At 43.0% G+C, this 26,182-nt stretch overlaps 1 protein-coding gene across 7 annotated transcripts; it reads right to left on the reverse strand.

The window, feature by feature from the left end:
• Nucleotides 1-1,750: 1,750 nt before the first annotated feature.
• On the reverse strand, nt 1,751-25,871 carry LOC118365267 (signal transducer and activator of transcription 3-like). Of its 7 annotated transcripts, none has more exons than XM_035747347.2 (23): nt 25,632-25,871; nt 15,570-15,719; nt 12,010-12,346; nt 11,826-11,907; nt 11,505-11,605; nt 10,503-10,654; nt 10,095-10,253; nt 9,785-9,877; nt 9,593-9,652; nt 9,441-9,470; nt 9,226-9,319; nt 9,087-9,134; nt 8,834-8,917; nt 7,689-7,787; nt 7,374-7,509; nt 7,136-7,188; nt 6,936-7,030; nt 6,476-6,615; nt 6,089-6,307; nt 5,864-5,906; nt 4,997-5,059; nt 3,697-3,794; nt 1,751-3,573 (listed from the first exon to the last, which is right to left on the reverse strand). In XM_035747347.2, the coding sequence occupies exons 2-23, from the start codon at nt 15,695-15,697 to the stop codon at nt 3,521-3,523; spliced, it is 2,367 nt and encodes a 788-aa protein (XP_035603240.2). In that variant the 5' UTR covers nt 15,698-15,719; nt 25,632-25,871; the 3' UTR covers nt 1,751-3,520. The 7 variants fall into 7 exon arrangements, with proteins under 7 accessions (XP_035603240.2, XP_035603239.2, XP_035603238.2 ...); XM_035747346.2 differs by having other exon boundaries at nt 1,751-3,597; XM_035747345.2 differs by having other exon boundaries at nt 11,505-11,638.
• Between the last annotated feature and the right edge of the window lie 311 nt (nt 25,872-26,182).

Genomic DNA, 26,182 nt, shown 5'->3' on the forward strand with positions numbered 1-26,182 from the left:
CAGTGTTGGTCCATAGAGACTGAACAGTAAATGACATGTTAACTTGTGTGATTGATACCGCATGAACATATAAAAGCGATTCAGATGCTAATGACTCATTTATGAAGCAGAATTTGGTCCACAGTCCATTTTCCTCCTCTGTAGGTGTCATTTGGTACGCTGCTAGGCATTGTAAACATGAGAGTTCAGACTTAATGACCGTCACTTGGCCAAAGGCAGCAGCTGGAATTGGAAGTGTTATGGGAATTGCCAAACAACATTTCTCAAGACAAATAAGGCAAAAGTATGAACACATTTTTATTATTTCTAACTTCCGTTTCACATACAAAAAAACGTTAAGGAAACAACAGAAACACACACAAACCCCAGCCATACATCAGGCCATTTCACAGCACACCGTTAAAATGGAATCGATTCTCCAAACGGATTGGCTGCTGGCCAGGCAGGCTGGAGGGGTGACGTCTTGCTTTCAGAAACTGCTGAGTCAGCAGCTGCTGATGTTAATTAAAAGACAACGCTCTCAGTCTCCCTCTCCACGCGTAGCAGGATAGGGGGAAGGCTCGTTCCTATCAGAGACAAATAAGAGAGACATCGACAGACAGAAATAAAGTATGTGAGGAGACTAGAATGATACGAAAAATACTATATTTCACATCTGCCATTTCAGACCAGTTTACACCAAGGAGTGACTCAACGGGACAACTATAGACAATGTAACGTTAAATAAGTGAAACAACGGTGGAAACCCCAGACCAGACCTGTGTGCATACAGTATGCTACCATGCAGTGAATGTGAGATACCGCAGCAGATGGGTTTCCTCAGGGTAGTGAAGCAGCAAGCACATGTTCAACGTGCCGTCATATTACGGGATTTCCAGTTTCACCACGTACAGAAAGGCAATGGAAGACCACTCGGTGTCTTTTTGAGAGTCAAAACTCCAGAAGAATTGACATAACATTCCAAAGCATTTACATTTTATGCAGAATTTCTATCCCATAGACAAAGTCAGTCATTTTGTATTTGTTTTGTGTGTGTGAGATGTTGCTAGTCTCACAGCTATAGATTAAAGCCCAGGGTAAAGGCACTGGTAAATTAAGGCAGAGCGGCAGACATCCCTGATTAATTGCCTATTGATCCAACATACTATCACTCATACAAATGTTTTCTGATCAGCTCAGGCGTTAGCATGCTTCAGTTCGAACGAGTGCACTCGCATGCTCCCTTAATAAAATACATTCGCATGAGAAACTTGTCAATTTTGAGACACTTCCCCAAAATAGTCAGAATTTATCTAAGGCAATTCAACAAATGCCATTAAAAGGTTAACGTTTTTAATGTCGAGATCTTAGTAGCTACATTTTACATTATCTGCATATTTCCGTTAGGGAACGCCTACTTTGAAGTGCGCGTGTGCAGAACTCAATTCGCCCTTGCACGCTTCCTAAATAATGCGACTTTTTAAAACGTTTGCAAATGGTAAAAAGTCTACAAACCATAGTCCACTGAAAACAGATTATAGTTTTAGTAACATTAAACTGTATTGAGATCAAATGTTTAATCGATGAGAAAATGTGCAGAATTTCGCCCAAAATCCATCTCCTACACTGCCCGCCAGTGGGCTTCGTCTCACTACCATATTCGACAGATGTAAAGATACATTTAAGCTATGCAACTGGCTCACCGGTAAAAATATAAAAAGACCTCAAACATGGAAAATCGCATAACAAGATAGGCAAACATGAGTCCATGAGAGATACATTTTTTTCTTCTTTTTATGATTTTTAAACAAATATAAGATTAGTTGCAGCATAATTTACAGATAGCTTTTTTTCAAATAACATCTACAGAGTGAACTCAATTACCGATTCAACTGAGCACTTAACTCAGGAAGTGATGGACAAGTGTTGTGTTGTTTATGATGTGGCATCACATGATAACCATATACAGTCAAACAGAATAGTGAAATATCATTAGAAATTGATACTAACAATATGCAAATTACAAAAAAAAACAAGGTCAACACATACAAGTGTTAGCTTAGAATAAATCATTAATACGGTATGAGATAGGCACTACATTAACCATTTAAGCACAGACTAGTGCAGTACTGTTGCAATGATAATCTGATGTTTGATGGTTTCATGAAAACAAGAGGTATTCACATTATGACAAACTATGAAGGACGGAGGGGGGTGTGTATGAATTCAAAACACCAAAGAAGAATGTACATTTCTATCTACAACAGCAGGTTGGCAATTCATTGTCATCAATCTTGTCCTGGAGGCAGCTCTGCAGTGGTCACTAGCTGGCACAGCCACAGTCATAACATCAGATTTTAAACCCAAACCTAACCATAATGCCTAACCCTAACCTTAAATTAAAGGAAAAAAAAGTACATTTTTACCTCACCAATTTTAAACGTGCAGCTGGTCCAGCTAGTGAAAATTGCTCAGGGCAAGATTCATGACAAACATCAAAGGGCTCCACAATCCAGGGAAGGAATCAGTATCTTCAACTGAGACATGCTGCCTGCCAGCTGAGAGCGGGGTTGAGCCCAGGCTGAGAGGAGGTCAGAGAAATATCCTGTCATCATCAATGCCATTTCAGACACCTAAAACAAAAACCAGCGCCACTCACATAAATTACCTATATGAATGAATGTTCAATTGACAAACTCACCTGTGACCTTTGGTTCTCATCTCCTTGGTTTGTATAAACGCATCATATTATTGACTCGTTGTCACAGTGAGATTCTAGATACAGGTTTTTTTGTACTAAGGAATAAGATACAACGGGAAAGATTGGAACAAGGATATTTCTCAATCAAATAAAAATACAGATACAGGTGTCCCCTTGAATAGAGAATGACACGGGACAAACAGACAGACTACCAAAAAGGTTATAGAATAGGTCATTGAGAACTATGACGCTAACAAATAATAACTTATTATCTTTGAAAAGCGAGACTGCAATCTTCCTCTTTAGGCATTCTTATAAAAACAAAAGCGCTGGTTCATAAATGAAGGTTAAGATCAAAACCATTTTAAAAAGGAAGTCAAGGAAACAAAAATATACTTTTGTATAAAACATTTTTTTTTATACAAATTAAATAAGGTACTTTGTGAAACACCCACAGGGAGTGAGACGTGGATTTTCTAAAACATTGACACCGATAGCGTAATTGCATTTTGGTACACCGAAAGAACATTCATTTCCAATGGAACGCTGCATTTTCCTTTATCTAAAGTAGGCATCAAACTGTATGCGTCGACGGCTTGACAAAAATGGTAGCAGAAGGTGAAAGTTCAAACTTTTGTTGCACACATATCCAGATGCTGCTGTGTACCATTTAGCACAATGACGCTGTAGGTGTGTTTGAGGCGTAAAGGTGAAAGGTAAAGAATGTAATGTATCTTGTTCCCTTTCACAATATGGGACAGAGGTAACTGTGGAATATATATTTTTTAAGAAAACGGGGAGTTAAAAGATTTAAAAAATTAGTCTGGTTCATTCGTCTCTTCACATGGGTGACGCCACGTCAGAGCTCAACTCCATGTCCAGAGTGAGGGAGTCTGGGAAGACAGAAAGCAAGAGGGCTGCCATTAAAACAAGTTAAGCCTTGCTTCACACGCAAGCACAGTACGAGTATGTGCATGTGCGTGTGTGCGTGTGTATTAGTATCTGTCAGGACTTACCCAGCGGGCCAGGGTTGGCCTCAGCCTCATTGTGCATCAGAGAGTCCAGGGTGCGAGGGGACATGGGAAACAGATCACTGGTGTTACCAGAGTTGGTGCTGCAACAAGACAATACAGGAGAAGAGGGAGAAAACATGTTAACACACATACAGATGTCATAGTGATTAGATCTCTAGGTCCTTTTCACCACATCACCACTGCTGTTACGCCACCATAGACGAGGACAACACTCCACATTATTACATGTACACACAGTATTACAGGTTTAAATGCATGAGTCAAGCAGTTCAGTGTTGACTGGGTCGGATTAGTGACAGGTCGGGACCATTTAGCCACTATGTGTCAATGTGCTTCCTTTTGACCAGCGTATGACTGAAGTTAGACGACAGTAGCAGAAAGAAAGGGAGAAAGGAGAGCAGTTAGTTAGTGGGAATGTTAATGACAAGTATTCTAGACAATCTGGCTTGTTAAGAGCAGGCAGGCCAGTGGGCAGAAACACACCAAAACCCTCTACAGCCCTGACAGACATTCTGTTCTAAAAAAAGTGCATGACGTCTCACAACAACCTACTACTATAGTCATAGGTGGAGAACAGTGTAGACTGCGGAGGGGAGGACGGCTCATAATAATGGCTGGAACGGCGCGAACGGGATGGCGTCAAACCATGCGTTTGATGTATTTAATACCATTCCTCTGATTCCGCTCCAGCCGTTACCACGAGCCCGTCCTCCCCAATTAAGGTGCCACCAACCTCCCGCGGTGGAGAACTAAAGGAAGGACCAACGTTTGGCCTTTAGGAGTTCATCTCCACTGAAGGCACTTCTAATGAGCCCTTCAGTCTACAGCCTATCAATCCACAGCCTCTTCTCCCCTCCTGCTGTTCTAGCCCGTTCATAATGGACTGTGAAGTGGGGACCGTTTTCATACCATTATCAAGCTGTAAACTAAACGTGGCCAGCGCGGACTGATTTTAATGGGAGTGGTCATGGCACCAGTACGTAGACTTAACAGGGAGTTTGAAAGGTGAATGATCTACTGAGGATGTGATTGGGAAAGGGAGGCCATCTTCAAGTAGGATGAACCCAACTCAAAATGGCTGAATACAATATGACTGGAAGCTGCTCTGGTGTTAGACCCAAGGAGAGTGGCAGTGAGTTAGAAACAAAACAGTGGGGGTGGGGGTCTAAATGAGGAGGCTGAGAGACTTATTACTCCATTCCCTGTCTGAGTCTCACCCACCCTCTCACCCACACATACGTAGAGAAACACACACACACAGCCCTACATGCCCACTGCCTACCCAGGGAATATCCCGTTCCCAAGCAGCTCGCTGTCCGGAAAGTCCATGAACACGGAAGGGCACCTACGGAGACAGGTCAGGATCTCACTGAGCAATCCTCTCCAACACCCCCCTCCACCCAAACAGACACCTCTACCTATGTAGTACACATACTCATCTAATCCTACAGAGACAGGTCAGGTTCTCACTGAGCAAACCTCTCCCAACGCTGCTACACACCTCGAAAACAGTACCCCCACCCCTGGGTTAGCCAGTATACACACCCTTCTGATCCCTCTGCTAAACTCATACACACCCACTCCGTCCCAGAATAGAGAGCACTGCATGGGCTACAGACCACACACACACTCTCTCTCTCTCTCTCTCTCTCTGTTCCCCTAGAAGTGCAAGGAAATATTTCTCTTTGGTTCTACTAGTGGTGTTAAAGTAATCTGTATGCTTGTCTAGGGATCGTTACTTGCTTCCTCCACTCTGCTTTGTCTAGAGAGATGTGTACACTTTGCCTGCCTACAGTTCTGTGCTTCCTGTTCCACTGTCCCCAGGCCAGACCAACGACTGTATAAATAAGGGAAAGACACTGACTAATAGTGAATCCGTCTGTCAGTTTGTTGGTGATGACTATATAGGAACGATCTGGGAACCACTCTTCCAGGGTAAAACTCCCACCCGCCCCATCCTTACAGGAAGCCAACAAGGGGATGTTGCGGAGGACACTCAAATATTTCGTAGAAGAAGAAAAAAAAGTTGAACATTTTGCAACATTTTTTCCCAGTTTCCATTACACAACCTAGTGTGAAGTCACTTAGGAGCATTAATTCCTTTGAGGGAACTGAGCACTAACAGCTCTCAAGGAAAGTGGATACTTACGGGGTTACACAGATGAACTTTGTCTTTAAGTATGGTTGAATGGCTGCGGGAGAAAACCAGAACACGTTTTAACGTACACACAGATCAAAATATTCCCCACCTCACAAAGCACCAACCTCCAGAACGGTAAAGAAGTATTCATTATGGAGGTACATCCAGGTCTTCTTCCATTAACTCATCCCGCACTTTCCATGACAATACGTTAAAACCTCCTGATTGACTCACTACTACACGGGTCTCCGAGCTCAGCCTCAGGAGCAGCTTCCGGTCGGCAGTACTTCCCGAAGGCGTCCTCCTTGGGGATCTCTGGGAAGAGGTAGACCAGCGGAGACACCAGGATGTTGGTGGCGTCCATGATCTTGTATCCCATAATGATCTCCGCAAAGGACATGCTGTTGAGCTGCTGCTTGGTGTAAGGCTCCACCGACTGGATCTGAGTCTTCCCTACAGACACACAGAGAGAGTGAGAGAGATCTGAAACCATGTCACAAGGGCAATAATGAGATTAAACTAAATAACGTGCAACATGGACAAAGACCAAATTGACATGCACAATAGAAAAGCGAGAAAGACAGACAGAGCGCTCGCCAGCCCAACACGCTGTCCTCTTACCACTGATGTCCTTCTCCACCCAGGTGAAGGTGATGCCTCCCTCCTTACTGCTCTCACTGAAGCGCAGCAGGAAGGTACCAGGAGGCTTAGGGCTCAGGATGGCCCTCTCCCTCTCCTTACTGATGAAACCCAGAATATACCTGCACAGACCGAAAGAGAGCAGAGAGAAAAATGTGCCGTTTTTATTTTACGGTCACCTACACCGGATAGGACAGAGAAAGACTGAAAGGGAGACAATTTAACTCCATTACACTTGACACTTTACACTTGTGCATTTAAGCCTAACACCTGTACTCCTCCTCAACCCAGTTTCCCGCTATCTAGGGTTCAACGGCTCAGTATTACAGTTCCCAGCAGTGCTCATATGAACTCAATGTCATGAACTCCACTCCTTCCAACTTGGATTTTGCCCAGCTGTTCCAGTAACAAGTCGGTAAACAAACAGAAAGCGACCTCTCACCCTTCATTCCACAAAGCCAGGATGTACTTCTTGACCAGGTCAATGATGTTGTCCAGCCATACCCAGAAAGAGAAGCCTTTACCCACCATGTTCTCCTGAGGACAAAGGAGGAACTAATCAATTCAAACTGTGAAGCTGTTTACGACAGATAAGATAGCTATAACAACACATCAAGAGAGACTGATTGGGCAAGGACATACTTTGCAGAACTTGGCCCAGGTGATCTGGCATCCAGAGTAGTTCACACACGGCCCTAGACAAACAACACAAACACATTTAGTAGGCATCGACGCCGTACAGACCATCCATAGAAATACATTTTCTAGGGTGGACACTCATTCCGACTCTCATTCAATGTTCTGTGATAGACATCATTCTATTGCTTTGGAGCCATCCAATGCAGATGAAGGTAGAGTTGCAGACAGAAAGGTTCCTCGCCTAGTAGTTTCTCAGCCAGGGTGGTGAGCTGCTCGATGGTCAGGCCTCTCTTAGTGGTGGAGGAGAACTGCCAGCTCAGCACCTCCGCTACCTGATCCCACGTCCCCACCGGAGGCTTGGTGAAGAAGTTCACATTCTATAGGACACGACAACAGGAAGAGGAGGTTAAGGTGGATTTCGCACCCAACCCTCTCCAAGGCGGACGCCAATGCCAAGAAGGTATGACACAGTAAAGATGACATCAGTAAGACTGTATTTGGGGGGCCAGAAGTTACAGGACAGCGGTCGAACTCGAGGTGGCGCCAGCAGTCTTACCTTGGGGTGGTTGGTCAGCATGTTGTACCACAGGATGGAGGCCCAGGCGTTGGGCATCTGGCAGATGTTGGAGATGACCACCACTGGTAGAGAATGGGTCTAATGGACCATAGAGAAAACGCATGAAGAATGGTTAACAGGGACGTAGGATCAATTAAGATACACACGTATGGTGCAGTAGCACCTTTTTGCCAGGCTTTCAAAACTAACCTAGGTTGTTAGGTCATTCTATTCAAGTCTGACATGAAATGCCATTTAACACAATCCTTTAATTCTATTCTTCTTTGGATTGCTGTGACAAAGTGGTCGGCCGTACGGGAGGAAAAGCTGTCGGTGTCCTGAGTGACATGGAAGAGACATGGGGTGCTTAGTCCCTCACTGAGAATGAAGTCTTAAAATCACACAACAGCACCCCTCGCCAAATGGTGTCGTTTATAGACGACGGAGTGTTGTGATCAATCATTTCACAACGTGGGTGTGCCAAACCCCCTCTCACACACCCACACTAATTCCCCCCCATTTCTCAATGCTAATGTGTTAATTATCCCGGCTAATGCATTTTCACACTGCTGTGTTCGGGGGGGGGGGCATCACCGCAGTGTTGAGCTCAAAGCCCTGCAGGACATAACCATTAGATGAATGATTCCGGTGTCCCAGCAGGGGGCTTGGATCAGCTACGGTGATATCAGAAGGTGATAAGGGAGGTGTAGAGCAGGTCAGAGACGGATTACCCCTGGACTCGCTGCACTGGCCGGGGGTGGATGGGATGGATGATGGGACGAGGAGCAGCAACAGTAGGGAAGCACGGAGAACAAGTATGATTACTGAATCAGCTCATTGGTATTCGGTGCATGGGGAGAGCAGAGCCAGGCCCCTGGAAGCCTAGGGCACCATCAAGCTAATGATAATGACTATTTTGTCTATTGGCTCGCGTGTGTGGCAGACCTGACTCGTGGCCTTAAATATCTCATCTCCATGTAATTGCTGCTGACGTAGGATTAAGGTGGAGTCAGGGGACGACATGCTGAGTGTTTGGTGTTGCCATAATGAGACTTGACAAAGACCACCTTGGAGTCAGGAAGCACAACAGCAACTCCCCCAAGCCGCCTGTGTGCACACAGGTAGAGAGCGGAGCTTGGTCTCACCTCCAGGTCGATCTTCAAGCCCTGGTGGTAGACCTCTGTCTCAAAGGTGATGAGGTGGAGCTCCTCTGTAACGATCAGGGAGGCCTGGGGAGGAACAGGACAGTCAGGGTTAAAGGTCGATTGATGCTACTGCTACTATTAATACTGATGACAATAGTACTATAAACTCCCAAAAGGATAAGTTTAAGTTAACAGTATAGCTACAACAGTCACCATAAGAAAAGGAGCATTCGAGATCGAGTGTGGGACTCACATCACTGTTGGTCCTGCCACCATTGCCACACCTCTGTTCCCTCAGGGTCTGAAAGGGAAGGGCAGTTACCAGTCAAGCAACATACTGTACAGTACCACACTAGACTCACCACTATACTGACTAACAGACATCCACTCACCAGGTGTTTGAACTCTGCTGACAGACTGCCGTTGTTGGACTCCTCCATGTTCATCACCTTGGTGTTGGTACCTAGGATGTTGAACTTTCGAGACCTGGGAGAAGCAGGGTAGAGCAGGTAGGGTAGGTTATTCACAGGCTCCATGGCAAAAGGGACATTCTAAGATTGATAGGTTAGGAGACAAAGGGTTTCAACATCACATGAAAGTCACTTACCCTCGAATGGCAGCCACGTCCCCAGATTCCCTGAGAAACAAACAGAGGTCAATTCATTCACCTTCCCTGGGACTGAGTCGAGTCGATCGTCGTGTTCTACGCAAATCAGACATGATCGTGGGAGTGATGGACGCAAGTCATGCAAAACTCACTTGTCAATAATAACTTTGATCTTCAGCTGGTAATTCAATTCTGGAAACTTCACCAGTAATCTGAAAAGAGAGAACATTTTTGGAAAATAACATTTGGCGAGAGCACATAAAGCAAACGCCAAAGACATCAAATAAGGCCGTTTTGTATTCAACATACGGAGTTGAAACATGGAGTCCCGCAGCCCCTCTTACCTGACTTTGTTGGTGAACTGCACACCTGTCTTGATGACCAGTGGTCTGTCTGGATGCATGGGCATACAAGGCTGCCTCTCCACCACGAACGCACTGCAACACAATGGCCAGATAAGAGGCGGTGCATTAGGGCACAATGGTGGAAGTCTGTGATAAACAAAACTCTGAAGCCTCATCTAATGCCCATCATAAGAAAATGTAAAAATATCTCCATATTTGCCAAAGGCTATGCCATGTATCCAAAACATCTGAATATTATGCAAATTTGATCCGCTAAAAAATATCCAAACGATCTGGAGAAGCTCCCCACCTCTTCATGAGGTTCCTGAACAAGTCCACTATCTTCTCCTCCAGAGCGGGCCGGTGCTGGATGATGGGGTCTCCCTTATAGGACACCTTCTGCTGGAGCTCTTCCAGCTTCTTGATCTGCTGGCGGATCTGCAGCTGAGACTCAGCCAGGGAAGTAATCCTAGAGGTCAAAGGTTAATCTAGGTCCGTCATTATGGCAGTGCAACCCTGTTTATGAAACACATTTGGAACTACAATTTCATCTTATGGTGTCTTGGCATTGACTACAAATAACAGCAACTTCTCCTTCTTCGCCTCTGACGTTTACTCTACTTGAGTGTTGGGGGGGAAATAGATAGTGTACGGTCATGGGGGAGGGCACAGAAAAGGATTTTAACGTGGAAAGTAAAGGCTACAAATGGTAACTGACCATGTCTCCAAACGGTCCAGGCAAATGTTGGGTGGTCCTCCGATGCAGGCAATCTGCTGCCTCCTCTTCCAGTCAGCCAGCTCGTCATCTGTCAGGTTCTTCTGGACAAAGTCCATGGCTGACAGCAGCCCTGCCATCTCAGTCACAATTTGCTACAACAGAGGGGGACAACAACACATCCTTCAGACACAGATGTAACCAGTGTTAAAGTGACATTCAGGGGGCTTAAGTTAGGGAGTTAAGTTCCTTGCACCTGCGATATTGATGCCAGCAACCCTCCGGTTGCCAGCTCACTCCCCGCCAGCACTAGGATTCGAATCGACAACCCTCCGGTTGCCAGCTCACTCCCCGCCAGCACTAGGATTCGAATCGACAACCCTCCGGTTGCTGGCCCACTTCTCGAACATCGAGGGTACGATTATATCTTCCGCATGATTATCATGTTAGACAACATGATTAGTGAATTTGTTTTACAATTTTGGCCTCAGGGATTTTTTCCCCCCCAAACTAAATAGTCTCTAGCCCCACATTCCCCAAAATTTGACAGCTAATTACCACCCTCCTCATCTTGCTCATAAATATCTAGCGCCTGACAGCAGCATGAATATTAATTTAACTCAATTGAAAATGAATGATCGAGCACACATTAATATCGACACACATACAGATCTCTGCATGTGTAGTGAAAGGTGCTGCTGCTGAGTACAAATGTTTGTCGGGGCCGCCACGCCCCCCTGCTTGGGCCAGACAGTTTCAGCTTGCTGCTGAGAATTAGAGAATGACTAACCCAATTCTACAGCTTACTATTCAACAACATGTAAATATGCATTGTTTATGTCATTTATTGCACACACGTAGGAGGTTCGAGCAGAATGTCAACTAGCCTCTCATACTTATCGCAGAAATTCTGACTATACTGATTCAGGGTATTAGGACCCTCGAAGAAAGGGTGTACGATGTAGGGTCAGATGGACACTATGGAGGGGTGTACAAGGGCCCTACCCTCCTGAGCTGGTCCAGAGCACTCAGCATCTGTTCCAGCTGAGACATCTTCTGTCGGGTGGCTGCTGCCTGGCTGTTCCCATTCATGTCCTGGGTCAACTCTGAGCAAATAGGAGAGGAGTTGGGTGGGTTATCTGTAGATTTAAGAGTCAGTGATATTTGGTAGTATTTGATGGCGGGCCAGAGTTTCAAAACAAGAACAAGCAAAATCAATAGTAGTAGTAGTAGAGTATAAAATTAGAGCCTCTAACAGATTCATGTCCTATCCATAAATTCCGATAAAATTCTATAAAGAATTGTAATATTAAAAGTGAAACTTACCACCCTGACTTTTAAGGGTCTTGTAGTTGAAGTCAAAATCATCCTGGAGATTCTCAAGCATCTTCATCTTTTGTTCCATATCCTATAGCAAAGTAAAAAACGCAAAGCATGTAAATCAAACGAGGTATTCAATAACGCGCCTGTGTAAAAGCACATATTCCTCTGACTAAACGTGCAGTCTCACCTGCACCCTCTTCCTGATGTCCTGCAGGTTGTGCTCCAGGATCTGTTGTTTCTCCGTCACCACAGTGCCAGACGGGTGAGACGCCGTTCCGTCCTGTGCGGCGGTGGTGGCGGTCTGCAGCAGCCTCTGCTCTTCCCAGAGGCAGCGGGCTACAATGCGGGCGATCTCCATGGGTTTCTCCAGGTACTTGGACTGCAGGTGCTGCTTAATGCGCCGCAGGTTGTGCTGGTAGAGCACGTTGTTCTCCTGCAGGAAGCGGCTGTACTGCTGGTCAATCTCCCCCAGCAGGTTGTGGAACACCAGCGTGGCGTGGGACTCCTTGTTCGCTGCGTACGCCCTGCATAGCACATTTTCTTGTATTATTATTATTGTTATTATTATCTTGATTTAATTAACCAGGTAGGGTATTGAGAACAACCTATAGTAACAACCTAGCCTCTAATAAATGTTCATCTCTAGTTATTACTCAAACGCATTGTAAAAAAATAAAATCCACAGATAAGATATGATATGCTTTCCGAACGCAGTGTGTTCAGACCACTTGTCTTTTTCCACATCGTCACGTTACAGCCGTATTCTAAAATGGATTCAGTTGTCCCCCCCCCCCACCAATCAATCTACACACAATAGCCCATAACGTCAAAGCAAAAACAGGTTTTTAGAAAGGTTTGCAAAAGTATATATATATTTTTACTGGAATATCACATTTACATAAGTATTCAGACCCTTTACTCAGTACTTTGTTGAAGCACCTTTGGCTGTGATTACAGCCTTGAGTCTTCTTGGGTATGACGCTACAAGCTTGGCACACCTGTATTTGGAGAGTTTCTCCCATTCTTCTCTGCAGATCCGCAAGCTCTGTCAGGTTCAATGGGGATCATCGCTGCACAGTTATTTTCAGGTCTCTCCAGAGATGTTTGTTAGGGTTCAAGTCCGGGCTCTGGCTGGGCCACTCAAGGACATTCAGAGACATGTCCCTCCCGAATCCACTCCTGCGTTGTCTTGGCTGTGTGCTTAGGGTCGTTGTCCTGTTGGAAGGTGAAACTTCGCCCCAGTCTGAGGTCCTGAGCAGGTTATCAAGGATCTCTCTGTACTTTGCTCCGCTCATGTTTCCCTCGATCCGGAGTAGTCTCTCAGTCCCTGAAAAACATAGCCACAGCATGATGCTGCCACCACCATGCTTCACTGTTTTTTCCTATCAGATGTGACACTTGGCATTCAGTCCAAAGAGTTGAATCTTGGTTTCATCAGACCAGAGAATCTTGTTTCTCATGGTCTGAGAGTCCTTTAGATTCCTTTTGGCAAACTCCAAGCGGGCTGTCATGTGCCTTTTACAGAGGAGTGGCTTAAATCTGGCCACTGTACCACAAAGACCTGATTGGTGGAGTGCTGCATTGATGGTTGTCCTTTTGGAAGGTTCTCCCATCTCCACAGAGAAACTCTGGAGCTCTGTCAGAGTGAACATCAGGTTCTTGGTCACCTCCCAGACCAAGGCTCTTCTTCATCGATTGTTCAGTTTGGCCGGGTGGCCAGCTCCAGGAAGAGTTGGTGGTTCCAAACTTCGTCGATTTAAGAATGATGGAGGACACCGTATCCTTGGGGACCATCAATGCTCCAGACATTTTTTTGTATACTTCCCCAGATCTGTGCCTCAACACAATCCTTTCTCGGAGCTCTACGGACAATTTCTTTGACCTCATAGCTTGGTTTTTGCTCTGACATGCACTGTCAATTTTGAGTCTCATAGCAAAGGGTCAGTTTTTTTAATCATTATAAAAAGCAACAACTTCTAAAAACCTGCGTTTGTCATTATGAGGTATTGTGTGTAGATTGATGATGAAATTTTTTAATTGAATCCATTTTAGAATAAGGCTGTAAGGTAACAAAATATGGACAAAGGCAGCAGACTTTTACGGTAACAAGGAAGTTTGGGAACTGAAATAGCTTTTAGGTAAATCCATTTGAAGTCACTTTTTGACAGCATCACTTTTGCTGAAAACAAAACTGTCCATACATGTCTGCCAATGGAAGAAGTGGTCAAAGTGACTTTTTGGACCTGAATGCCAAAACAATGACATAACATGGTGGTCAGAAAGTGACTTTTTGGACCCGAATGCCAAAACAATTCCAAAATATGCTCAAAGCTGAACCATTTGGCATGCCCCAGCACACTATGAGACATCCATGTCTTCATCACTGGAAAATAACAACAGTTGAGTTTGATATAAATTAAAAAGTGTTGTCAAATGATTGTTTTTATTAATAAAATAATAAACAATATATTTTTTATCTTTAACATCAATTACCTAAAAAGGTGTGAACACTGATTCTTTTCATCTTCGCATTCGTTGTAGCTTAGACCCTAATTTAGATTCTCTGAGGTGTTTGTGTTGCGTCGCCGTCGGTTGAGACACAGCATGTTGTTGAATACAGGGTGGGTGTCATTTCAATCATAGAAATAGAATTCATAGAATGGCCTGATCAACTCTATGCAAAGGAGATGTGTCGCGCTGCATGAGGTAAATGCTGGTCACATCAAATACTGACTGGTTTTCTGATCCACACCCCTAGCTTTTCTTAAGACGTCTGTGACCAACAGATATATCCCTATTCCCAGTCATGTGAAATCAATAAATTAGGGCCAAATTTATTTATTTCAATTGACCGATTTCCTTATACGAACTGTAACTCAGTAAAATCTTCGAAATTGTTGCATGTTGCGTTTATATTTTTGTTCAGTGTAATTACTACCACAAAGATGACTGCCGGTCCACCCACCAACGGATGTCAACTTAAAAATGGTCATGTCTATTCTATGATGTATATTTCAATAGGTTTCTAATGGATGATTGACAGTATAATTGAAAACATATCCCCATTAAGTCAAGAGTCTCTGACGTGTGGACCGACAAACATCATTGTGGTACCATTTCAAAGTTTCTCACTTGAGCACATTTAAAATGAGCCAAAACATGACACCCACCTGTATTCAAGAACATGTGTCTCAACCAATGGCGGGGCGGGCACAAAAACCTTAGATAATGTCAAATCGGTTCTTAGCCAAAACATACGAGAGTATGAAAAAAAACACTGGCGAAATTATTAAATCGTTTGACAACCCTGTTCGTAAGCTTTTAAATTAATCTCAGCCGTTTATCTTTTCCAGTGATGAGGAAATGTTTGGGGGTATGCAAAATAGGTCAACTTTGAGAACCTTAACCCCTTGAAGGTTTTGGCATTCAGGTCCAAAGTCACTTATTAAACACTTCCACAATGGGCAAATGTGTATGACGTGTTCCCTGCTAACAGTCTCGCTGTAATGTTGTTGATGCTACTTCAAAATAAATAAAAACGATTGTAGAGGAAAATCAATGCCACAATGAGCGTGAGCGGATGACATATTTCTTTCCCCACTACTAACAAACAGAATGAGCAAGCACAATAATGAGCCATGTCATCCTGCCGAGTGTTGCCAGCAGCAGTGGTGTTCGTGAACCGTAAAAACTAGGTACCCATTCTGTAGTGGTGTTGTGAACCACAGGAACTAGGAAAGTACCCACCAGTCCTGGCTTTCGATCCAGGGGGCGAGGAACTGCCGGAGCTCCATGGGGAAGCTGTCGCTGTACAGGTGGTACAGCTGCTCCAGGTACCTGGTCTCCAGCTGCTGCAACTGGTTCCACTGGGCCATGCTGCCAGCTGCCTCCACAATCCTGTATAGGACACACATGAGGAAACAGTTCGAGGGAGACTAATGAGGGGAACAGATGTGATCTCGAGACAATGATCGGCTCTTGACAGCTAGCCAATGCAGGACGAAACCGTGAGGCCACCGTACAGTAGGTCTCGACACTGAAACATTTCAGATACCTTGATAATTTGTTTTAACTCAGATTGTCTTGAATCTGATGAGAGCATGTATAGATAGACACGTCATAGTCGCCCTGACAGGAAAACCTCAGAAACCGAAGACAAAAGTATCTGATGGTACCTCAGCCAGCTTCCTATAAACACAGAGAACATCCTGTTCAACTCAACGCACAGCCTTCACCGAGTAACTTAAACCAAAATAAACCCTGGCCTTTGGCCTCCCCGTTGGGCAAGGTGAGCCAGATAGAAACCCTTTGGTCTCCCTCCAGCCCAGGTCTGATGCGAGCAGATTTATTCAGCATTACTAGAAAACTATTCAGACTTCAAAGTAAACAGGAACCACATCATTGATATTCATTCCCAGTTGAATAGAATGTCACTCTTGTCATCGTCAGCAAACCATTGAATTATGTAGGTCATGTAATGCAGATGACACCGTCTGCATGTTAGCACAAAACGGTTTCTGCTCCACATTCCTTCCATAACAGTGTAATTATATTTTCAAAGTGAAAGTGATATTCCATAAACAGCGGTCATGATTTCAGCGAGTTATTTGAGCAGCCATGCTAACCCAGGCCTGGTATTTTTCCTAAATTAGTGTACTTCCTAAAAGACTTGACAAAATCCTAATTACAACCAGTGAAAAAGGTAGAGAACTACAGAGCATCCTCCAGCCCTGAGAGATCACACAGTCATCTGCCACCCTTCTCATTTTACTGGACACAGGAAGGAACACAATGTTCTCCTAGTAGCTCAATTGCACAATAACTTGCAAGGTGGTGGTTAGGCTACACCGGTCCTGATAACAAGTCCCTATACAGTAGCAAGATTATTTTTTTTACTGCAGGCTAGATGTAAGGAAGTTGAGAAAAGATAAGAGGAGCAAACTGTACAGTTAGGGTAACATTTTAAATCATGGGATTTGATATTTCTTCCATTCTTTGCGTCCTCATATCTGATGTGCTCCATTGACAGATTCAGATAACAGAACTTATCCAATCACAAAGACTCAATTCCTTGGATGACAGGTGAACAAACATGCTCCAACCGCATCTGGCTTTGCAGAGAAACCTAGGGTTGCGTCCTAAATGGAAAGATTTTCTTTTGCCTTGGTCAAAAGAAGTACACTATAGAGAATAGGTTGCCATTTGGGACGAATCCTCATTTATAAAAATGTCACTTCCTCTTGTCCTACGCAGGTGAAACAGTGAGTTGAAATTGCCTGTGACCTTTACTGCTTGTATTGGCAATTGGTAGATTTGATTGCAATCCTGGTTTACTTCACCTCTACTTTCCTTACCCTGTCCACTTCGTATCAGACTGGAATAAGGCCAATAAATAACATTTTATAATTCCAGTCGATTCCACAAATATGATGAAAAGTCAGTCAAATCATGTGACTAATGCAAGCAGAGGTTGAGCCACAAGATCACACAAAAAAGCTTGTGATGATGTACACTGAAGAGCACCAGTGACAAATTGCAAATGTTTGCCATTGTTTGTTATGTTGCTAGCATGAACAAGCATATACCTTTTGCTAAAGCTTTTTTGTTGTGTTGTATTTTACCCCCTTCTTCTCCCCAAATTTCATCTCGTCTCATCGTTGCAACTCCCCAATGGGTTCTGGATAGGCGAAAGTAGAGTCATGCGTCCTCCGAAACATGACCCGCCAAACCGCACTTCTTAACACCCGCCCGCTTAACCCGGAAGCCAGCTGCACCAATGTGTCGGAGGAAACACCGTCCAATTGACAACCGAAGTCAGCTTGCAGCCAATGCTTGCTAGCAGATATCCATAGACTTCCAGTCATTGCGCTAACGCTAGTTATCAATTGCACTAAAGCTAGTTAGCAACTTCCTTCCAACTGCACGCAGAGACATAATAATGGTATCCACGAGTTCACCTGACTCTGGAGAAGTAGATACAATGACAAAGTATCCCTTGAAGTCATACAAAAGTATTACTTTGTGTGAAGTTAAACACATTCTGTCATTACCATTTATTTTTTTATACACACAGAACTGCTTTAACTCAGCGACATTTGAGAGTTTTTAAGCCCTGTCACAACATTTCAATTGGGATTAGGTCTGGACTTTGACTAGGCCATTCAAAAACTTCAAATTTGTTGCTTTTTAACCATTTTCATATCGACTTGATTGTGTGTTTTGGATCATTGTCTTGCTGCATGACCCAGCTGCGCTTCAGCTTACAGATGGATGGACATTCTACCGTAGAATTCTCTGATACAGAGAAGAATTCATGGTTCCTTCTATTAAATCAAGTCGTCCAAGTGCTGAGGCTGCAAAGCATCGCCAAACCACATGAGGTTGAGGTTCTCACTGTGGAATGTGGTGTTTGGTTGAGACTCATCCAAAAAGTTGACTCAAGTTTGCCAAAAAGCATCTGGTTGGTCATCAAAACTCTTTGAAGAATGTTCTATGGACAGATGAGTCAAAAGTAAAACCGTCTGTGAGCTGAAGCGCAGCTGGGTCATGCAGCAGGACAATGATCCAAATCACACAATTAAGTCTACATGAAGATTAGAGGTCAGCCGATTGAATCGGAATGGCCGATTAATTAGGACCGATTTCAGCAACAATTTCATAACCATCGGTAATCTGCATTTTTGGACACCGATTGTGGCTGATTACCTGTTACACGAGTGCAGCAAGAAGCCAAGGTAAATTGCTAGCTAGCATTAAACTTATCTTATAAAAAACAATCAATCTTAACATAATCTCTAGTTAACTACACATGGTTGATGATATTACTAATTTATCTAGCTTGTTTATCCTGCATTGCATATAATCGATGAGGTGCCTGTTAATTTCTCATCGAATCACAGCCTACTTCGCCAAACGGGTGATGATTTAACAAGCGCATTCGTGAAAAAAGCACCAATGTGTCGTTGCCCCAATGTACCTAACCATAAACATCATGCCTTTCTTTAAAATCAATACACAAGTATATATTTTTAAACCTGCATATTTAGTTAATATTGCCTGCTAACATTAATTTCTTTTAACTAGGGAAATTGTGTCACTTCTCTTGCGTTCCGTGTAAGCAGTCAGGGTATATGCAGCAGTTTGGGCCGCCTGGCTCGTTGCGAACTGTGTGAAGACCATTTATTCCTAACAAAGACCGTAAATAATTTGCCAGAATTGTACATAATTATGAAGATAAAATACATAACGGTTCCATAATTCACTGAAAGAATAAACATTTTGTTTTCGAAATTATAGTTTCCGGATTTGACCATATTAATGACCTAAGGCTCATATTTCTGTGTGTTATTATGTTATAATTAAGTCTATGATTTGATAGAGCAGTCTGACTGAGTCTGGCTGGCTCGTAAGCATTCATTCAAACAGCACTTTTGTGTGTTTGCCAGCAGCTCTTCACTGTGCTTCAAGCATTGAGCTGTTTATGACTCCAAGCCTATCAACTCCCAAGACTAGGCTGGTGTAACCGATGTGAAATGGCTAGCCAGTTAGTGGGGTGCGCGCTAATATCGTTTCAATCGGTGACATCACTCGCTCTGAGACCTTGAAGTAGTTGTTCCCCTTGCTCTGCAAGGGCTGCGGCTTTTGCGGAACGATGCTTCGAGGGTGGCTGTTGTCGATGTGTTCCTGGTTCGAGCCCAGGTAGGGGCGAGGACAGGGACGGAAGCTATTACTGCTACACTGGCAATACTAAAGTGCCTATAAGAACATCCAATTAAACACAAAATGGTAGAAAGAGAAATAGTCCTATAATAACTACAACCTAAAACATCTTACCTGGGAATATAGAAGACTCATGTTAAAAGGAACCACCAGCTTTCATATGTTCTCATGTTCTGAGCAAGGAACTCAAATGTTATCTTTTTTACATGGCACATATTGCACTTTTACTTTCTTCTCCAACACTTTGTTTTTGCATTATTTAAACCAAATTGAACATGTTTCATTATTTATTTGGGGCTAAATTGATTTTATTGATGTATTATATTAAGTTGGAAAAAAAGTGTTCATTCAGTATTGTTGTAATTGTCATTATTACAAATAAATGAATCAAATTACTTTATTTTTTATAAAATAAATAAAAAACATTTTAAATAGTGCGATTAATTGGTATAGGCTTTTTTTGGGCGTTGAAAAACCATAATCGGTCGACTTCTAATGAAGATTGCTAAAAAGCAACACATTTTAAGTTTTGAAATGGCCTAATCCAGACCTAATCCCAATTGAGATGTGGCAGGACTTGAAAAGAGCAGTTCATGCATGAAAACCAACAAAGGGCACTATTCCATGCAGTTCTGCATGGAAGAGTGGGCCAGAATTCCTCCACAGAAACGTGAGAGACTGATCAACAACTACAGGAAGTGTTCGGTTGGAGTCATTGCAGTTAAAATGGTGGCACAACCAGTTATTGAGTGTAAGGGGGCAATTACATTTTCATTGGAGCATTGGGTATTGCACAACTTTTTTTAATTAAATAAATTAAACATGTCATTGTTGTGTTATTTGTTTACTAAGGTTCCCTTTATTTAATATTAGGTTTTGGTTGAAGATCTGATAAACTTCAGTATCAAAAATATGCAAAAGTAGAGAATTAGAAAGGGGGACAAATACTTTTTCACAGCACTGCGCCTCATTAAAACGTGAGCCATTTTCGTGGTACTGGTTATCCCGAGTTGAACTTGACCAAAGTTCTCGCTAACTCCTCAAACCAGGTACGTAGAGCTCTGTTCTCACCACCGCGGGTTCAGACTAGTGCAACCGGGTCGGTCACGTCTGCATATGTACCTAGCAGGTTTGCATGCTCAGTAATTAGTATGTTATGTTGAGGGGCGTTTTCCTAATATCGCTATTCGTTGGCTGTGTGTGATAAATATGTCATGATATGTTCAAATGTATTATGTATTGGCCATTGATGTTTAAACTATTGAAATGTATTGATTATGGAGTGACATTCATATTGGTTAAATACCTGCTCCAGGGTTTGTTCAGGTGCTCATTTCGAGAGAGCTTAGGCTAGAGTGACATGTTGTCCCAGGGCTCTACTAAACTCTGCTGTGAGGGTCCACTACAAGGTTATTTGAGAAAAGGAAAGTGAGGAAAGTTAGAGGGCACCCCTACTCATTTCACATGTTACGACATGTCACCTTTCCTCATTCCTCTTTCACTACACTGACGGAAACAGGTGCATCATCCTGCCTGGGGTGTATTCATTACACTGATTCGGTTGAAAAATCTTTTGGTTTGGTTTGCTTCCGTTTGGTTTCCATTGCAAGGCGTAATGAATACACCCCTGGAGTGAGATTGTGCTACATACAAAAACTAGACTCAAACCACAACACAGAGCAGCTGAGCTGACTCATCATCATGTGTCAAAACTCAAACTGTCACCTTCCCATTCAATTACTTGTTGTTTTCTTTCAACTTCCTCAAGTCTATACAAAGTGCATGGGCTTAAATGGATCCCATGTTAGTTAATCAACAGCTAAGCTTGTAATTTACATGAGCTCAAAACAGCCAACTCTTTGGCAACAGGTGACCCAGTCAGGTGACCCAGTCAAAACCCATAAAATATAGATGACAAGATCGATGAACTACTAAAAAGCAGAAACTTCCTTTGTTCAACCTGACCCTGAATCCATGGGAAGCTTCTGGTAATTTGGGGGGGATTTCTCATGTCTTACTCATTGGTAGGTTATTTTTAAAAAAATTAAAAAGGGGATCTCTACAGCCTTGGCCTACAGAAGCAAGTCAACATGAACTGACTTTCACTGAGCCGGTGTTGAGAGAAATGTAGGTCTCAAGAACAGGAAACATTCCGTACTGCAGCAAGGCACCACTCATTTCATCACCAGTATCTCTCTGCAGCCACTATGTGTAGGCTACACCATAAAAAACATGTGTTGCATGTCTAAGCACTGTTTGTCTAAAAAACAAAAAAAAGTGGTGTACTGCAGGCCTGTCTGGTGTTGTGCCACTGTTCACACAGCTGTGTTGTTAACCCTGGTGGAGCTGTACATTGTACAGTACGGGAGGTGGGATCAGCCTTTCAAGGAATCTTGTCTGCATTGTTCAGCTAAAGATACAAATTTGACTAGAAAGCGTCAGTCATGAGGGCCATGAAAAGCAGCCACATCCTTTGCCCTGTCCGTAACTAGGCATGGACCTAGTACTTTCTATGTAACAGAAATGTTACTGTATCTTACTTTCTAAAAACTAGCATTGCCATGCGGTGAACTGTTAAACCCCATATTTCTCTAACTCAGGCAGAGAGAAGGTATAACAGTTTTCTACAGCTCACTACAGTATCAAAGCCTGACTCGATGCAGTAAGCAGTTGCTTCTCTTTTAAGTCACCAGGGACCAGTTTTTCCAGATCAAAATCATCCTGCGTTTTGCTCCCCCTTCCGATGTGGTCCGTCCTCATTTTTGGATGTAGTTTAAAGACAAAATGAAAGCACTTCTCTAACCGCATCATATGCTACAACACAGATCAAGTTATGTGATACGATAACATTTGGTTGAAATATTGTCTTTGTGTCTTCTTTAAAAAAGCAAACAATTTGAAATGGGGAAATTTGACACAACACAGGATCATTTTGTTCTGGATTAAATGTTTAGATAAACTGGGCCCAGGTTTAAAAATAAATGTAAAAAACCCCAGCAATTTAAAACAATGATATTTAGATATAATATTCAGGAAACAACAAGAGAAAAACACCTTTTAGTCATAAAAGCACCCTCATAAAAGCACCACAAATGCTAAATGAGAACATTGAACAAAGGAAACACTATTTGAGGAAGAGATTCCAGGAAAATGCATTACTTGATTCCGGTAAGTGTTTCCTGATGCAGTGTCATTATACCATTGGACAAGATAAGGAACAATATCAGCGACAACCTTACAGTTTTACATTCACTCGCCAATGCTATGTAAAAAACTTAATGATGACAAATAGGACGATTGTATGTATGTAGGGACTTTTTCCCCACTAAGCCATACTACAATTCATATGCCTTGTGACCCTGATATGTAAAGTACCAGTCAAAAGTTGACACCTACTCATTCCAAGGTTTTTCTTTATTTTGACTATTTTCTACATTGTATAATTATAGTGAAGACATCAAAACTATGAAATAACACATATGGAATCATGTAGTAACCCCCCAAAAAAGTGTGAAACAAATCAAAATATATTTTATATTTAGATTCTTCAAAGTAGCAACCCTTTGCCTTGATGACAGCTTTGCACACTCTTGGCATTCTCTCAACCAGCTTCATGAGGAATGCTTTTCCAACAGTCTTGAAGAAGTTCCCACAAATGCTGAGCACTTGTTGGCTGCTTTTCCTTCACTCTGCGGTCCAAATCATCCAAAACCATCTCAGTACCAGAGGCATCCCTACAGACCCTGGTTTGATCCCGGGCTGTATCACAACCGGTCGTGATCGGGAGTTGCATAGGCCGGCGCACAATTGACTCAGACATGTCCGGGTTAAGGGAGGGTTTGGCCCGGGTAAGCCGTAATTTTAAATAAGAATTTGATCTTAACTGATTTGCCAAGTTAAATAAAAGGTCAAATACATCTCAATTAGGTTGAAGTCAGGTGATTGTGGAGGCCAGGTAATTTGATGCAGCCTGCCATCACTCTCCTTCTTGGTCAAATATCCTTTACACAGCCTAGAGGTGTGATTTGGGTCATTGTCCTGTTACAAAATGATAGTGGGACTAAGTGCAAACCAGATGGGATAGTGTATCGCTGCAGAATGCTGTGGTAGCCATGCTGGTTAAGTGTGCCTTGAATTCTAAATAAATCACTGACAGTGTCACCAGCAAAGCACCCCAGCACCATCACACCACCTCCTCCATGCTCCACGGTGGGAACCACACACGCGGAGATCATCCGCTCACCTACTCTGCGCCTCACAAAGACACAGCAGTTGGAACCAAAAGTCTCAAATTTGGACTCATCAGACCAAAGGACAGATTTCCACCGGTCTAATGTCCATTGCTCGTGTTTCTTGGCCCAAGCAAGTCTTTTCTTATTATTGGTGTCCTTTAGTAGTGGTTTCTTTGCAGCAATTAGACCATGAAGGCCTGATTAACAGTCTCCTCTGAACAGTTGATGTTGAGATGCGTCTGTACTTCAACTCTGAGGTGCAATCTGAGGTGCAGTTAATTGCCGATTTCTGAGGCTGGTAACTCTAATGAACTTATCCTCTGCAGCAGAGGTAACTCCGTGTCTTCCTTTCCTGTGGCGGTTCTCATGAGAGCCAGTTTCATCATAGCGCTTGATGGTTTTTGTGACTGCACTTGAAGAAACTTTACTGATTGACTGACATTCATGTCTTAAAGTAATGATGGACTGTCATTTCTCTTTTCTTATTTGAGATGTTCTTGCCATAATATAGAATTGGTCTTTTACCAAATAGGGTTATCTTGTCACTACACAACCATTGGCTCAAATGCATTATGGAAAGAAATTCCACAAATTAACTTTTAACTACCTCACGAAGACTGGTTGAGAGAATGCCAAGAGTGTGCAACGCTGTCATCAAGGCAAAGGATGACTACTTTGAAAAATCTGGGGCAGCAGGGTAGCCTAGTGGTTAGAGCGTTGGATTAGTACCCGAAAGGTTGCAAGTTCAAATCCCTGAGCTGACAAGGTACAAATCTGTTGTTCTGCCCCTGAACAGGCAGCTAACCCACTGTTCCTTGGCCATCATTGAAAATAATGATTTGCTCTTAACCAGAGTTACCTCAAGTCACAAAGAAAACAGGAGCTGCCTCCACTATTCCAGCACCAATTCAAACATCATCAGTGACAACTAAAAGATACAAACAATTTAGTTAAATTAAAGTAAGCTGTCCATGGTTCTAATTACTCTGTGTGTGTGTGTACACCTTCGTGCAAGTAGAAAAACATGTTGACTCCTTGTAACGAAAGGAGGTGCGCCAGGACCATTCACAGTTGAACTCAACGCTGATTGGCTAATTGCTTATACTTTTTTGTCAAGTGAGGCCAGACGCTGTTTTGATCGCTCTGATGCTTTCTTCCTGATAGATTAAATTCACAAGAGGCCGAATGTAGGAAAATGATGTAACAGAGACGAAATCAGTGTTATGTTTTATTTGTATCGGTCATTTTTGTCCTTCCCTTGGCATCCATTAACACATGTCACTGGCTGTGTGTGTTTGTAATCCCTCAAACTGTATACTGGTTGTTGCAAACCTGGAGGCATGATTATGGTTGACGTGATGACTTCCCCAAGCACCGTTTGATGGATCAAATGGCCGTGACATGCCCACATGAGAGTGGTCATTACAACCTGCACCACTGGATGTGGCTTTGACCGAAGTCAGCATCCCAACATGGTTGCACATGCAACTTCATAAAAATGTGCAATATCATCCTTGAAGAAATGGCCAGCACATCAACACAAGAATTAGGCATTAACGGTCGGCGTATTGCTATCCTTTGAAAGCAAACGTATAACCAACAACAGCTGCAACGACTGGTAAGGCCTAATCTTTTTGCGAAACAGTGCGATTAAACTTTTGGCGATTTATGTAATAGCATGGAGGACGTAGCTCCAGTTACTTTGCGTTGAGTGAGATTCTCCATCTGATAAGACATTGATGCTGCTCGCCCACCACACACGACTATAATGTGTTTTTTAAAACTTTACTCTCATGGCCCAACCACAATATGATGTATAAATGATACAAAGCAAAGGGGTCTGCGACCGCCTACTTACCCTACTGTCCACGGGAAAGTGTCAGAAAAATGATCCCGTCAAATCGTAGCCAGCCACCACCCTTAAACCACCAGAACGAAATGTCTTATTGTACAGGACAATCAAGAACTTTTAACCAAACTGTATTTCTAACAATCGCAACTACAGTAACTTTAGCCTACTTCAATGTCGCAGTATTGTACACACAGACCCTTAATTTTCCAATTCCAATCTGAGTGCAGACAAACGTCAAGAAAGCGTTGATTGACATAACAAGGATGCAACAGAAGACGAGAACGCAATTTCGTCCAATCTTTGTGTAGGATATTGCAAGAAGGCGGGATTTAAAGCTAAAGGGAGGTTGTGAGTGTAGTGTTCATTGCGCGCGACACGGAGGCTGTTCCATGTAATCACACACCCTCCGTGTGTATGGGAAAATTGCATTTACAAGCATGACCTTGCAGCGGGAGAAGAAATAACCAACAGAACAGCTGATCTGGAAGTCATCTGAATTACTGGCAGTCTCTACGTCATCACAAGTGGAATAAGAAGAAATGTGAACAGCGTTGATA

Source organism: Oncorhynchus keta, chromosome 32, assembly GCF_023373465.1.
Source record: "Oncorhynchus keta strain PuntledgeMale-10-30-2019 chromosome 32, Oket_V2, whole genome shotgun sequence".
Lineage (NCBI taxonomy): Eukaryota > Metazoa > Chordata > Actinopteri > Salmoniformes > Salmonidae > Oncorhynchus > Oncorhynchus keta.

Coding starts and splice junctions, on each gene's coding strand:
- LOC118365267 (XM_035747344.2), bottom strand. CDS start 15,697: ATGGCCCAGTGGAACCAGTTGCAGCAGCTGGAGACCAGGTACCTGGAG. Junction 10,655..11,504: donor CTCTGGACCAGCTCAGGAGG/GTAGGGCCCTTG, acceptor CCTCTGTTGTAG/CAAATTGTGACTGAGATGGC. Junction 8,918..9,086: donor GTGGCAGGACCAACAGTGAT/GTGAGTCCCACA, acceptor GTTCCTCCCCAG/GCCTCCCTGATCGTTACAGA.